Source organism: Rhodnius prolixus, unplaced genomic scaffold (assembly GCF_049639745.1).
Source record: "Rhodnius prolixus isolate KJV_2025 unplaced genomic scaffold, Rpr scaffold_2, whole genome shotgun sequence".
In the NCBI taxonomy this organism is placed as follows: domain Eukaryota; kingdom Metazoa; phylum Arthropoda; class Insecta; order Hemiptera; family Reduviidae; genus Rhodnius; species Rhodnius prolixus.
In genome coordinates, this window is record NW_027411592.1 from 53,408,474 (window position 1) to 53,424,624 (window position 16,151).

The 16,151-nt window shown below is 31.7% G+C and overlaps 1 protein-coding gene and 1 long non-coding RNA gene across 7 annotated transcripts in view; one reads left to right on the top strand and one right to left on the bottom strand.

Annotated features, from left to right (window-relative positions):
- Nucleotides 1-8,683, top strand: part of LOC141448520 (uncharacterized) — a 119,828-nt gene extending 111,145 nt beyond the window's left edge. For all 6 annotated transcript variants that reach the window (XM_074116901.1, XM_074116903.1, XM_074116902.1 and 3 more), the window contains 2 exons: nucleotides 825-925; nucleotides 1,779-8,683. In XM_074116901.1, coding sequence (XP_073973002.1) covers nucleotides 825-925; nucleotides 1,779-2,975 — 1,298 coding nt within the window. In that variant the 3' untranslated portion in view covers nucleotides 2,976-8,683. The remainder of the gene's footprint in view (nucleotides 1-824; nucleotides 926-1,778) is intronic.
- A 1,411-nt stretch (nucleotides 8,684-10,094) lies between these two features.
- Nucleotides 10,095-16,011, bottom strand: LOC141448533 (uncharacterized). The gene is made up of 3 exons (XR_012455123.1): nucleotides 15,715-16,011; nucleotides 11,109-11,162; nucleotides 10,095-10,748 (listed from the first exon to the last, which is right to left on the bottom strand). It is a non-coding gene; the product is annotated as an uncharacterized lncRNA (long non-coding RNA).
- Nucleotides 16,012-16,151: the final 140 nt, after the last annotated feature.

Consider the following 16,151-nt stretch of genomic DNA (forward strand, 5'->3'; position numbering starts at 1 on the left):
GAAATCCTCAACAGCTTAATTCAAAATTAAAATGCAGAAGTAAGAGAAATGTTTTAAAACTTTAAATGTTTGGGTTATTTCACATCTGCTTTAAGAGCATTCTAGTTCTTTCGATAGAATTACCGATTAGTAACAATTTTATAATTATCTTATTTCGAAGAAAGACAGACCGAACTTAAAATCTTAAACCAGCCTACAACATTGATTAGAAATTGTGCTTTTTTTTTTTTTTTTTTTTTTTTTTTTTTTTTTTTTTTTTTTTTTTTTTTTTTTTTTTTTTTTTTTTTTTTGGCGCATCAACAGCTGAGGTTATTGGCGCCCGGAGCTTTTTCCAGTGCACTGCCGGCCTCCGGACAGTGTTCTCTCGTTACAGACAACACTGTCCATCACCGGACAGTGAGCTGTAAGAAGCTCCTAGGAAGTGAAAATCATTTGTACTCGTAATGAATGAAATAAAAGTTATTTTTTTTAAAGAGCCACTATATTAACACTTCAATGAATTTAATGTCTAATATAGTTCAGCTCAATTTATAAGCTTTAAATTGGCAAAATAATATGTATGTTTAAGAACAAATAATTTTTAATGTGTTATGTCTGCTTTTGTTGCAACTGTTTCCTAAAGAAAGATTGTAAATTTGATTTTCAACACTGAAAATCAAAATATTCTTTTATAATTTTAACAAAATTAACTTTAAAATTGACATTGCTTTCGTCTTATAACGCTTCAGAATAGCTTCTGTAAAGTTCTCTTTGTACAAACAAGAGTTTTGTGTGGCATGAGATGGCGGCTAATTGTGAATGATGTCAGTGGTGGCATGTTGCAGGTGTGACTGTGCAAGGGGTGGTGCCACAGAGCGCACCACTGCCGCCTCCAGCTGACCAGGCCAAACGTCGCAAGAAAAGGAGAAGGAGAAGGAGGGGAGGGGTACGCCTATTTTATATACACTTATTTTCTTACTAAATTTTAATGACGGTGAAGCCGTCGAACAAAATTGTACACCTGATTTGTTGGAACTAAAGACTAAGTTCAATAAGTCTAAGAATTCACAAAAAACTGTGTAATATTTAATTCTAAATTAAAATTAACAATTTGAAATTATTCACTCTTCTTTCGAAAGAGTGAGTTCTATCTATCCCGGTCTGTTTATACAATGTCTTATTAATGAAAAATGAAAAAAGAAATATCATTGAATGAATTTGAGATTGTCTCTAAATAGTCCATTTCATTCCCCGTATGTCTAAAATTGCCAAGAGAGTTGCCACAGCACTAGCAATACCGTCGATATATCGAAAATTTAAAAGAACTTTTAAGGTTGCAGAGCTTCATGGCATCCACGCGCGCAGGCAAACAATCCTTTAAACCCCATTAAGTGCTCTGATCCCACCCACCTGCCAATTCTTCTTCTACCAGGTTGCTTAAAAGAAATAGTATTAGTTTTATGAACTCACTGTTCCCGCCATCATTAACCAAGATATTCAAGTCTGTATCAGTGAACCCTGATACAATATCTGAAAAGTGACCCTACCTTACGGACTGTAGGGTATTTGCTATTTGCCTTTTGCCGCAAATAGCAAATAGGTTGGCGACCAGAATTGTCCAAAGTAAAGGCTATATTTTTTACTTTAAATTCCCTGATGCATCTTTTCAATGTCTTACCAAAATTCTCCAAATTATAACTTTCTAATACATTCTCAATATTATAATTTTTGAAAAGTTTTGTTTACTTATAAATTTATAATCATCTATTCTCTTATGTAATTATTATTATTATTTTTAGGTGACGGACGAGGGCTCTGAGTCTAGTTGTGAGGATATTTTGAGTTGCGACGCGTCTGGAGCAGCGGAGAGCCAATCTGGTGCGAGCAGCGACACAGCTCCTGGTTCTAGCTCTTCCAAGACAAATTCAGACTCGGGTATCCACACTGATCCTACAGCACTTACAAGTGGGGCAAACTCTCCTAGGTTACCAATTGATGAACCTTATTTTCATAATGATTCAAATGAAAATGAGGATGAAGTTTCAACTTCATACTTGCAAGAACAACAACAACAACCAAATTTAGGAAGTGAAGAAGATGTGGTAGAAAAGGAAGTCGAAAAAGAGGTTGTTGAAGAAAGATCTCAAAGCACTACATTAGAATTAGAACATACGGAAGAGCCTGTTATTTCTGCAGACTCTTCTTTACGAATTATTGAAGAAAAATCAGTGTCTATAGATGCTATAAACATTGATGAAGAACATTTTGAACCGTCCATCAATACAAATTCAATTTCAATTATGAATGAATTGTGTAATGAATCTGAAAATAACGAAAAAGTCAATCAGAATTATCAAGAAGAAGTTTTGGAAGAAAAGTTGGAAGTTTCAGAAAATACTGTTGAAGAAGAGGTGCTGGAAAAAGAAGATGGTGTCAATGAAATTGTAGTAGAACAGGACGCAAATAATGAAATGACTGCATCACTATCAAAAGAAGCCATTGATGTAGATGAAATAACATCACGACTAGCCGAACAAACTGTACAAGAAGAAGTTTGTGAACGTCCGATTACAGAAGCAGTCACGAAGTGGTTGCGAAGTCAAGGTAGCTCAGTCGTTAAACTTTCTAATAGTTCCTCTACATCATCTGAAGAATCTGATGATGAAGGCATTGAAGAAGGTGAAGATGCACTTGTACCTGCTGATTCAACGACCGGTCAAAAAAACGGGCAAGGCAACCCTTTCCCTGCGTCGTCTCCTAGTAGCGACAATGGGACAAGGGTTGCCATTCATGACTATATCCCCGTGGAGGAGCAAGACTGGGCCGTAAGGGTTGGACAGATGTGTGATGCAAAGCGATCAGTACATAAGTATTACAGTTTAGGTGCGGTCATTGATGGAGATAGTCCTACACCGCCGGCTGTTGTACTTAAGACTGCAATGCATCTGGGCCAGTCCGGACCGTTTCCCTGTGGAATATGCTGTATACTACAATGAATCCTCCAGCCACACTCTTCCACACACCCATTTTGTTCCCTCCATAATTCTTTTTTTATTCTTCAAAAACTCTTCACTTTCCCCCATGCATGGAGCCCCTCTTTTCTTCTTATTCTCTCTAATATCTTCCGTTGTGAATTTTGTATTTTTTAAAGTAAAGAGTCTAATTCACATATCTTCTTTTATATGTGTTTTTGTATATATAAATATTGTTATAAGTGTGATACGCGCAATATTATTTTGTGATTTCATTTGTCTGAAAAAAATGATAAACAATACCAGTCTATCAAATTATAAAGAAAACATAATGCTTAAATAGTATTTTTTTTAACTAAAAATTAACCATATTGGATCGAGTGTTGGAATTCTTAAGACTGAGCATTGGTGCCAACTCTGAGTTAATTTAAAACAAAACAAAAAATATACACTCATTCGTCATTTTAGCTCTTATATATTTTGTTTTACTGATTTTAAGTATTACCTTCGGGCGTCTAAAATTTAACATCTGTTCGTTTAAAACAGGATTTCCCCCCATTTCTTTTCAAATGAAAAAGATTTTTTCTTTCTTTTTAAAAGAAGTACTCTTTCTTTAGTTTTCTACTTGATATTACTTGTATGCTAGCCTAGCTCGATCATTCAAACGTCTTAAAAGGATGGAAGAATCAAAAGGAGTATTAAGAGAAAATAAAAATAGTCCGTTTATGGCACTAAAGACATTTGGTTTCTTAGTAAGTTATGTGTGTAAAATAACCATATGACAAAGCTTTCTCCCTGGATGAAGTTAATTTTCAATTAAAAAAAAGACAAACTTAAAAAAAATAATCAATTGTGAGAAGAGATGAAAAAAATAAAACTTTTTACGGTTGTTTCTACAAATTTCTAGCTTCTGCTTTTTATTTTCTAGGAATATTTATTTTTCTTTTGGAATCTAATACATCATGAAAGTTTAATTCACCCCTAAACTTAAAAAAATAACAAAAATCAACAAAACAATAAAAGTTTAGCTCAGTAGTGTCAGTAAGTCAAGACTATGGCCCGGGTTCATTGTCCAGTTTACTACCCTCACGTTTCCTCTTCCAAGTAGCATTATAATTTCAAGTCGGTGATGGACAATGATGTCTGTAACAGAACACTATCCGAAGCCTGTCGATTAATGAGAAAGCTAAATACGCTAATGACTTCACATGTTGCAACACTAAATCAAAATATACATGCACCAAGTTGTATGGATTTAACTGATAGGAAAAGTGAACCATTCATTTCAGTAAAGTTTTAAATGCGCAGCTTTTACGTGGAATAAACTAGATTACAAAAAAAAAAAAAAAAATCAAACGCTTATCACTAATCTATTCATGATGCAAAATCAACTTCTTTTAGAGAGTGAACCACGTTAAAATTCAACATTCGAACTCGTTTCTTTAATACAGTATTGTCAGAACTACGAACCTTTAACAGTTGTTCATCCATTAGTGTGACACTTCGACGGACACAATACAAGCAATTGACTTTTAAGATTTCGATCAATAACTCTTCTGGGAGATCCTGTTTTTAAATTGAAAACAAAATTAGTAAACAATAAAATACTTAAAAGAAGTTTTGTTCAAATTTAATTAAATGAATTAAGTAATTTTTTTTTTTTATTTAGTACGTAATACAATGAGATATTAAGAAAGAAAAGAAAAGAATAAAAACTTGTACACTGAAACACAAAAAAAAAAGTTTAATGAAATGAAAGAAAATGTGATGATTTGTTATCTATTTTAGTTCAGATCATGTGCCTAATATAAAACAAATAAATTTAATAAATGATGTATGAAAAATATATATATGTTAAAAAATAAAATAAAGAAGCGTGAAACTGTTTAATAAAAATAAAGAACAATGTAAGAGTAAAGAGAGCGGGTCTTCATGCATGAACTGCGGTTGTTCAAAATCTTTTTATTTTTATTTTATGCTAATATTATTATTTCAATTAAAATAATAAATAAATAACATAAAAAAGCTTGCACTTTTTTATTTTTAAAAACAGTTAATAATTAAAATACTTTTTACATCAACAATCGCATAGTTGTGTACGTCAGTTTGTAATATTCGATTTGTGTAAAAAAAAAAAGGGATTAAACAAACCAAAAAGATATGTTAATTCTTTACAATTAACCGAAATTGATCTTTTTAAGTGTGATTGACTTAAATACAAGAAAAACAAAACCAAAACTTTGTAAAAATATACAAGAAAGTGTTCAATTTTATTATTAATTTTTAATTTATTGTTTTTTCTTAATTTCTTTTATTTGAATTTAATTTTTGTTTTTTTTAAAATAACATCTTTACTTATTTTTGCTTTACAAAACAAAAAAATTATGTTACCTCATCACTTAGTGTACATTTTTAAAAACAGCCCTTTTTATGTTAAAGCTTGCGACAAGCAATTATACAGATTTTTTTTTTTTTTTAATTATTGGTTTTAAGTTTTTTCTTTTTATGCTGCTCAGCGTTTTTTAAAAATGTGTGCCAAGAAGTATTACTGCACAAGTTTTTAGATTTAATTTTCGTTTTTTAAATTATCAATTATTTTTTTAAATTGCCAAAAAAAAAACTAAAAAAGATTGGGGGATTCCTTTTAAGAAAATTAATTAATTTGTTTTTTTTTTCTCCCTGTCTTTAAAAAAAAGACATTATTATCAATATTTTCTCTAAAGCATTCTTTTATTATTTGTGAAAAAGAGTTTTCAGTTCCATTTTATTTCCTTTTGCTCATGGTATTTCTTTTTTCTTTAAATTTTTTTGTAAGCATTTATTTATAAAAAAAAATAAATAAGAACTTGTCCAACTAAAAGACACTTTAGATTAAGTGAACTCATAGGTAACACAAAATTATTAATTTATGAATAATAATATCTGCAGTAAGAAAGAACTTTTTTAGTTGGATATGAGCTGCATTATTTTGGTTAAGGCTTTTAAAAATAAATAAATAATGAAATATTATAATTAAAGAAAAATAAAACTTAGTATGTGTTTTAAGATGAATTAAGTCAATAAAAATGAAGCTTCATTATTTCTTAACAAATGAACATAAATTTTATTTCTAGAACGTTAACGAAAATTTTGACTTTTTTTTTTTAGGAACACATAAATTATATTAATAAATGCATTATAGACACCAGATTGTAGAGAAATAAAAATAAAAATGGTTTTAAGCTAAAATAAATAGGGAAAAGAATTTTAAAAAAACAAGAGAGAAATAAGGTCTAGGAAAATTGTTAGGGACAGTAGGTCTTGAAATAAAAATTTATTAAATAAACTAAGTAAATAAGTGAACCTAATTTAGTGTTAAAATTGGTTTTTAATCAATAATGACTGGTAAAAAAACAGAAGAAAGTAGAAAATAAAAAAGAAAAGGCATGTTTTAGCAATCTACCAAGAAAATGTTTGGTTATCTCTTTTTTTGGAAACCTGTTCTAAACCGCATGTTTGGGCTAGTAAGGTGGAATAGAACCGGGTAATAGCAGTTTGTCCAAATAAATTCAGAGGCGATGGATTAGTGGTAACGGAGAAAGGCGGAGATACGGAGTTTAAGTTTCAGGCTTTAAAAAAAAAATACAAAAAAAAGCTCATCAGTTTAACGAATTAATTGTTTACAAAATTTTCCATAATATAATAATATGAAATGAGAAAAGTAACTTGTTAGTTGGGTAATTTAAATTGCGCTTATTGGTCTTAATAATAAACCAATAAAAAAACTAGTTGAATCTGTTTTTTCACCAAAATTCAGCAGGTTCTTCATCAACCTTGTTTTAGTTGTAATTTTTTTCTTTTCTTCTTTTGTTGGGCAGATTGCTAAAAAGATACCTAAAGTTTCAAAAAAAATCTAGAAAATATATATAAATTATAGGCAAATTTTGTTTTTCCGTTTCTAATTTATCTGTTTTTAGCCAAGTAAAAGTGTGAATATTTTGCGCTAGAGAAAAACTTCTGTTCAAAGGCATTTATCGCGTAAAAATAAATAAATTAATGAATATAATTTATTCGCAAAAAGAAATTAGAATGCTGTTGCTGCATCACATTGTCCATTGCTTTGGATTCCTTTTTTTTTTTTTTTTAATTTTTATTGCAAACAAAAATTCCTATATGTTAAAACAATGCCTATGATGTAGGTGAAGGGTTAATTATATACTATTATTGTTATTTTCTTTTTCTTCATTTTAAGTAATAATATAAAATAAAAAAGCCTCAAAAAGAGAGAAATTTAAACGGAATTATTTTAATTTTTTTTTTTTTTTTCCATGGAATGAGTACTGTTACATAAAAATGAAATTTGTATTAAAAGAATAATAAGTATGTTTATTATACCTTTATAAGTCAATCTATTCAATGTTGATACAGTTTTAAAAAATTATTTAAATGAAACAAAGAATAAATATGTATTAAAAGTCTAATGAAATTATTGTAAATTTGCATTTCTGTCGTGACTGTGCTCTCATATTAAAAAGATACAAATATAAGCGCAAACTATTTTAATGTATTTTATCAAGGATTAATAAAAATAATTAATTTTTAAAATACTTTAAGCCAAGGCAACAATATTAAAAAAGAAGAGTATAAAATCAGGAACAAATTGATGATAAAAATTGTAATTTTTATTCCTCTCTTTCAAAAAAGAAATAAGATATAAAAGAAGTGAGTGTTTGTTGATTAATATAAATAAAATAAAAAAAATTTTTTCTGTGTCAGTATAATACTGACAATAATACCTCAAAAATTCTTGTAGATTTCTTTTAACATAAAGAGACAGCTTTAAGAAATTTAATACTAATGCCTGTGATGCCATGTTGAATATAAATTTTCAACCTAGAAGCTCGAAAACTTGGAAAAATAAACAATATATTCAGAAATTGAAAATAATTTTCTTCATTATCTTTATCTGGCAGACACAATAAAAAATAATGAACTGTACTCAATAATTTATCTTTTTTTTTTAATCTAAGTATGTAAAATTGTTAAAACTAACCTCAGTTTTTACAAATATTTCAATTTTTACCATTTAATTAAATTATTTTATTTCAAATGATTCGGACATTATTTTATAGAATGTATGAAAGTTAAACACAAGTTTATTAATCAAAATAAATGTATGGACAATACTGACATCTGGGAGAAAAAATAAATCAACCTGTGGAGTACACCAGCTTCGAACATTAACGGCGTAGTGTAGATGCAAAATAAGATAACATAAAACAATAACGCAGAAACCTTTCCGAATTTCCTTTATAATATGTGAATTCGTCATTTTTTTTAAAAAACGTTTTCTTTCAATTACGTCGTCACAGTACTTCGCAATAATAAATAATATCCGAACACATTTCTTGTGATTGTGGTTCACATTCGACATCTATCCCTTACCTACCGCAGTCACCTACCGAAAACTTAGTAACGCTTTGTTAAAGTGGTACCCAATTTTTTATTGTGAAAGTCGTATTCTATAAAAACTAACCGTACATTTCTAATTTAATGCTTTTACTTTCACAAAAAGAATTATTCTGTCGCAGAAAAAAATTAAAATAAGGTTTAACATTGCTAGAAAATATTCTCAATACTCGTTTTCAATGATTATTGTTATGCTCACTATGTACAAAATCAACTTTATACATTGTTCATAATGAAACTATTAACTAATTACAGGCCTACACACGGTGTTGCCCGTGACAGTATTTTTTTATTGTCCCTTGCCTTTCAGATTTTTAATCCCATGAAACCACACTATTTTTCTTTCAAGTTATTTTTTTAAAATGTAATAAAATTTGAAAATTAATTGAAACTAAAGATAACAAATAATCCTTGAGTGTTCACATTTTAAACAACTTTGCATTATTATGTGCCTTAAATTTACAGTCACTTTTTGTTTTCAATATTATTTCGGAAATATTAAAAAAAAAACTTTAAAATTCTTCCAAAACGTACAATATGATTAAAAATCAGTAAAAGGAAAAGGAAATGGTTTTCATCAATTGTAAAACTAAAGATTGATAAAAATTCTAAAATAAAAACGTCATCAATTGAGATACAAAAAAAAAATTATGGTGATTATAGTAAAATATTGAGGCTATGATATTTAATTTTATGAAATATTACACTTATTTTTATTCTTATTAATATCTATGTGATCTCCTTTCTCTTTTTTTTGCGATTGATTTAATTTTTTTGTTTTATTACATTTTACCGCTGCCTTATGTTACCTTGTGAACTATTTGGAGGCTTTATTATCAAATAAGGAATTATATTACATATAAATAATTATATAAAATATAATTATACATAAAATAAATTAATAATGCTCGTACATTATTACTACATATTATGTGTGTTAAATATTATGAAAATTATAATATAAATTGATCTTATATCAATTTAATAAAAAATAATTTTAATGAAAGCAAAAAATAACTAAAATTGAAAAAAAAGAAAGAATAAACTTTAAAAATGATATTTTTTGCATTGTCCCAGGAAGACTTAAGGTATATTTTTAATTTTATCGTTAAAAGATAAAATGGAAATTATTATTATAAGTGTATATTAAACATTTTTAAGACATGAAAAATATCTTATTCATGTAATGAAATATGACAAATATAATGTTCGGAAATTATAAACTTTTGTGTATTTTATTGCTGTTTACCTTTAATATTTATTATTTCAAGATTTCTATGAAGTGCTAAGACATAGGCTACAAGAACGTCCCAACTCTACCTTTAATTCTTAAGGAATGATGGCATCCAATCACTTAGGAGGTGTATTGGAGTTTGTTATATCCCTAAATAATCTGTAGACCTATCACATTCAAGGACCAGCTTCTTCAGATTTCCCCAAGGAAACCCAAGCCTTCATTATCCTGGGATTTTTTTTTTTTTAAATGATTTAAGGCGCGTCAACATCTGAGGTTATTGGCGCCCGGAACTTTATTCAGTGCCCTGCCGGCCTCCGGACAGCGAGCTGTAAGAAGCTTTTAGGAAGAGAGAATCTAAGGTCTAGCAGATGGATTCGAACCCGGGACCAATAAGTTAACCGCATAGCTAATCACTATTCTAGGAGAAAGCTTGTAAACTGGCAAAACTTGTTTTTACTCAGACCAAGCTCGCCTCAATCGTAATCAGGTTGTTTAAGATTGAGACAGTACAGCTGTAAGTGTTGTAGTAGAAATACGAGTATAGCTATCACACCGAATTATTGAAACTGAGTTTACACCAAAAAATATTCATTTTGAGGTCTTTTGAGACAGAAAAGGTTTTTAGAAAATAGTTTGCACGTAAACCAAATATCTCAAAAATCATAGGAAAGTGAAACTTTAGATTTCCATTCAGTCCCCCACCTTACTTGAATTGAAACCCGTCTGTAAATAAACGATCAAAATCCATTTACCAGATGCATTATTTAGTTGAATAAATTTTTCACTTTTTTAAGATTTTTTTTGATACAAAAAAACTACATAAACAACAACCAAAAAAAAGGAAAACAAAAAGTTAGGCTTGTTAATAAATGATAATCATTAAAACCACTTACAAGTTGTGTGACATCATCATGTCTTATAAGGTATTCATCTTCATCATCCGGCTGCAGATGCTTCGAGGAAATTGATCTCATTTCCTGTCTGAACGCTTGAGTCTGTTCTGATTCTCGTTTTCTTTCATTCAATACTTCTGCTGGTGATTCTAGCTGGGTAAGCGCCAACTGTAGGGCCATTCTTGCCGGATGTCCATGACCTGTATTCTGCAGAAGATCCTAGAAAAAAAGAGCGTGAAATAACTTCTTTTAGGGTACTGTTTAAGTGAAGTACAAATATTTGAAAGTTTAATTCTTTGGATTTTGATGTTATCTACTATTTAGTTTATTCTGCTTTTTGATGGAATACACTGGACGGATTATGCATTTATTTATACCGCAAGTTTTGTAAGACTATTACGCCGCGCTTTCGTATGTTACAAGTGCTCTTGTTCTTGGGCTGTTATAGAAGACTTGCGAGTTATTTTATATTGCACTGGTCTGATGGGTTCCAAGGTAAGTATATATTTTGAATATTATTGAAGAAACTGCGCATTCAATCTCACATTTATTTGCTTAAAAGTAAATAAATAAACCAACCTCTTAATAGCAGCATCTTCCCTCGAGATCTTGTTGTTCCATGAAAGTCTGTTTCTTCATGGAGAACAATCTCACGGGTTAAGGTGTGTTAGAATAGAATAGAATAGAAAAGAAATTTATTATTCTGGGACAATTGTCCCCTAAGAATAAATACAGGTACAAATAGAGGCCTTAATAGTTTGGCCTGTGATTATACAGAAATTAAATAAATAAATAAATATTTACAAAAGTGAAAATGAAAGTAAAAATAAAATAATAAAACAGCAGAAATTAAGGAAATGAATTAAAACAATTAGAATTTCGGAGGAAGCTGAATAGAAAGGAGATAACTGAATAGACGGGATTTAAAGATGGATAGGGTAGGAGCATGGCGGACAGATGAAGGCAAGGAGTTCCATAGAGAGGTAGCACGTATGAGGAAGGACTTGTCAAAGGATGAGGTACGGTGAGAGGGAATATAAAGATCAGATGAGCGAGATCTAGTGTTACGGGAATGGATGGAGGATTTAAACTTAAGGAGTTGAAAAATATAGGAAGGCCTTTGAGACTGGATGACTTGAAAAAGGAAAGAAGCCAAAAAATATTGGCGGCGATAGACAGGAAAAAGCCACTTCAACTCATCGTAGCAGTGCGAAATGCGAGAGTCTCTGGAAATGCTGAAAATAAATCTTATGAAGCAGTTCATGAGGCGCTTAAGCTTAGCTTCAATATCACCAGATAGACCGCCATACACTAAACAACCATAGTCGAAATGGGGGAATATAAGAGAGGAAACTAGGAGTTGCCGGGTCTTAATTGGAAAAAGGTGACGGGAACTATTAAACTGCTTAAGGATATGGATGGAACGGCGAGAGATTTGGGAAACATGGTTTTTCCAGGATAGGTTTTGATCGAAAGTGATACCAAGGTTTTTCACAGAGGAACAATATTTTATTGGGGTATTGTAAAGGAAAAGATTAGGAAGAGGAGCCAATGATTTAAGGAGTGGGTTGGAGCCAATAACTATAGCTTTGGTCTTTTCTACATTCAGGGTAAGCTTATTGTTCGTGGCCCATGCTGAGATGTTATTGAGGTCTTCTTGAAGTTTAAATACAGCTTCAAACAAATCCGACGGGGAAAGGGATATGTAAATCTGAAAATCATCAGCATAGAGGTGATACTGGGAATGAGAGATGGAAAGAGGAAGGTCATTGATGTAAATTGAGAAGAGGGTGGGAGATAGGGAAGAACCTTGAGGTACACCGCGTGACAAAGGAAGAAGTGAAGAAGGATTACTATCGGGAGTGACAACGAATTGGGAACGATTAGACAGGAAGGATTGGAACCAACGGAGGGTGCTATTGGAAAAAGAGAGGGATTGTAGTTTAGATAGCAGGATATGATGGTCAACGGTATCAAAGGCTTTGGAGAAGTCTAGGAGTATAAGGATGGTAAGTTTTTGGTCGTCAATAGCCGTCTGCAAGTCATGGGTAATTTTCAAGAGTGCAGAATGAGTGGAATAAGAAGGACGAAAGCCAGATTGGAGTGGATTAAGGAGATTGTTTTGTTCGAGGTAATTAGAAAGCTGGGACTGCACTAAACGTTCAAAGGGTTTGGAGAAATTTGATAAAATAGAGATGGGACGAAAATCAATAGGAGAGGTGGGATTTGAGATTTTATTTAGAGGACGGACTAGGGCTGTTTTCCAGCAGGATGGGAAAATAGAATTCTGAAGGGAGAAATTATAAATATGGTAAAGGACTGGCAATATCGCTGGGAGGCAGGCTTTAATTAATTTAACAGGAATGTTGTCAGGGCCATAGTCATTTGTACGGGATTTCAGAACTGAGGTTAGGAGATCTTCAGGAGTAATATGATGGAAAAAAAAATTGTTAGGATCAAAGGAGGGTAAAATGAGAGCAGGAACATTACAAGAGGCATTGGTTAAGAAGGAAGTGAAGTGGACGTTCAGGTCATCAGGAGATATTGAAATGGGGCAGGAGCGATTAGATCTACAGAGGGAAAGCTTACGAAGGATAGCCCATTTCGATTTGGAATCAGGAGCATTGGAGAGAGATAAGTGAATATGAAGGGATTTGGCTCGGCGGACAGAGGCCAGAGTAAGGTTACGCAGGAGCCTATACAGAGAGTAGTCATGAGGAGAACGCGTGCGTCTAAACCTCCTCCTGGCTGCCTCTCTTCTCCTCATCATGTCCTTGAGCTCCGGTATAAGCCAGGGTGCAGGAGGACGTCGAACATGACAGGTTTTAATGGGAGCATGGGAGTCTAAGATGTTAAGGAGGTGATGTGTTAGGATTTCAACCTTGGTATCAATAGAGTCGGTATAAAATAAAGTTTCGAAAGGAAGGGTTTCAAGGTCAGTTTTTAATGGTTCAAAACAGAGGGAATCAAGATGGCGAAAGGAAAAGGTCCTAGGAACAAAAGGTGGGGTATGTAAATTATAAGTTATTTGAATGAGATCGTGAGCGGATAGGAAAGATACAGGGAGCTGCGACGAGGACAGAAGTTTATCTTGGGAGTCTATAATGAAAAGGTCAAGCCAGGTATCGGAAGAATATGTGTGATGAGTAGGAGAGTAAGGAACTACATAAAGATTCAAGGAATAGAAAAGATTTGTAAGGTATAACATTTCAGTGGACTCGACAAGCAGATTGGAATTGAAATCGCCAGCAAGGATTATATGAGAGTAAGCAGGGACAAGCTCAAAGAGGAGAGATTCAAAGGATAGGTCAAAAGGAACTCGGGGGGGACGGTAAACAACAACAAAAAGGAGGGGAGAAGAAGAAAGAGGAGAAGATATTTCGACAAACATATATTCAGGTTGGTGGGATTCGGAGGAAGGGGAATGAGCAAGGAGTCTAGCCTTCAGGCTATCATGAACAAAGAGACCCACACCTCCACCGGTACGGTCTTCTCTGTCACAACGCAAGAAGGTGAAATTAGGAATGGAAACTTGCGAGGAAGGAATGTAGGGTTTAAGCCAGGTTTCGGAAACTGCTATAATGTGATAGAAATTATCAAGGAAATACTGTAGGAATTCATCATAATGTGCAAGGAGGGATTGAGCGTTGACGTGGCAGGAGGTCAGGGCATTAGTCATTTAAGGAGCAGGAAGGATATAAATCAAGAGGGAAAACTGCTGCTGTACAAAAAAGAAGTGTATCTTCCACTTGTTTGAAAAATGAAAAATTGAAAATGATAAAAAGAACATAATAATGACACCATTGTAAATAGAAAGGTTCAAAGAAAAAAATTGCACATATAATATAAGAATAAGAACAAAAAAACCAAATAAAAACTACTTTATCAAAGGAATAAAAGAAAATTAGGTCTGTAAATGAGATTAAATCTACTTGTTTGAAAATTGAAAAATTGAAAATGATAAAGAACAAAATGATTAAAACATCTTTGCTATATAAAAAATTAAAAAGAAAAGATTTACATAAATAATGTGAAAATAGGTGCATAAAACCAAACAAAAAAACCACTTTATAGAACAAAATAAATGAAAATAAGGTCTGTAAATGAGACTGAATCCACTTATTTGAAAATTGAAAAATTAAGAAAGATAAAAAGAACAAAATAATTAAAACATCTTTGCTATATAAAAAGTTGAAAAGAAAAGATTTACATAAATAATGTGAAAATAGGTGCATAAAACCAAACAGAAAAACCACTTTATAGAACAAAATAAATGAAAATAAGGTCTTTAAATGAAATTGAGAGAAAAAGTGAACAGAAAAAATGGGTCAGGGAAAAACATCCAAGTCCTCTGGACTATTGATGACGACGACCGGAAGGCCATCACCCCGACGGCACTTCACCCGACCACCACTAAACCAGACGTATTTAACTTTGTCCGCAGATCTCTTCTGTCGAGCCAGCCAATACAAATGCCTGTTAGTAGCGGTCATCGCATCTCCGACGTAAACACGAGAGTCACTATCAGGGTAGCCAAGATGACGAGTGGAGAAATCCCTCTTTATTCTCCTCTGGCGTACCACCTCGTCCCGCAGAGACTGCCTAACGAACCGGGCCACAACAGCTCCAGGGGCGCCGTCCCGCCTCGGACCAAGCCGCTCAACGTGGGTTAGAGTGAGGAGGATAAAATTATTTGAAGTATGATTTCAAATCTGTGAGCTTTTACACGATTTTTTTGTATAATCGATAATAACTTAATTCAATAAACAAATTTTAAAGACTGAAAAGAATTTGTTTAATTTATTAGGTGCTAGTAGTTTGATGAGCAAGTGCCACTGTTTTCGAACTACATATAAGGAAAGGTTTGTTAATTTATTTGACTGGGATATTTTTGTCTTCAGAAAACTCTGCTTTAGAAAATAGATTTTTGATGCAAATTGTATTACAAGGATTCAATGAGCATTGGTGTTACTTTATTGAATTAAAATTGGTGTTTTGGGAAAATTTTAAACTTTCTCTCCAACTATTTACCAATAGAACACTCTTTTCATGAAATATTTTCTTAGTAGATTGAGAATTTAATTCTTTTTATTATTAGAAATTTGTGGGAATGGTTCTTATTTCAATTTTTTCGACCAGAAATAAACCTAAAGAATAAATCTTTTCAAAGATTTTTTAAGGATACATTGTACCTATGAGACTGTTATCACTGACAACTTTTCATAACTTATATAAAAGCTTTCAAGTTTGTTCTATATTTATGCGGCTAAAATAGAATAAATTGCGGCTATCTATAATATTATTCCCTACTACTGTAGTTGTATTAGTGAAAAGTGTAGTGAATAGGTTATCTCAATGAGAATGGAACGTTAAAACATAATAGAAAAAACCTTGTTAAAAATTTTAACATCAGAGGGGGTCTATTAATTTAAAACATTAAATTATTATAAATTCACCTTATTGCCTAAAATAAGATTAAGACAAGATAAGCAGAGAGGAACTAATAATAGTGTTATCATATTAATGTTGGTTTACATAGAGTTTTGATTAATTTTACATAAAATTAATAGTTTTAATTAAAGCTTGTAAAATACAAATGTTCATATGTAGTTTATGCATACA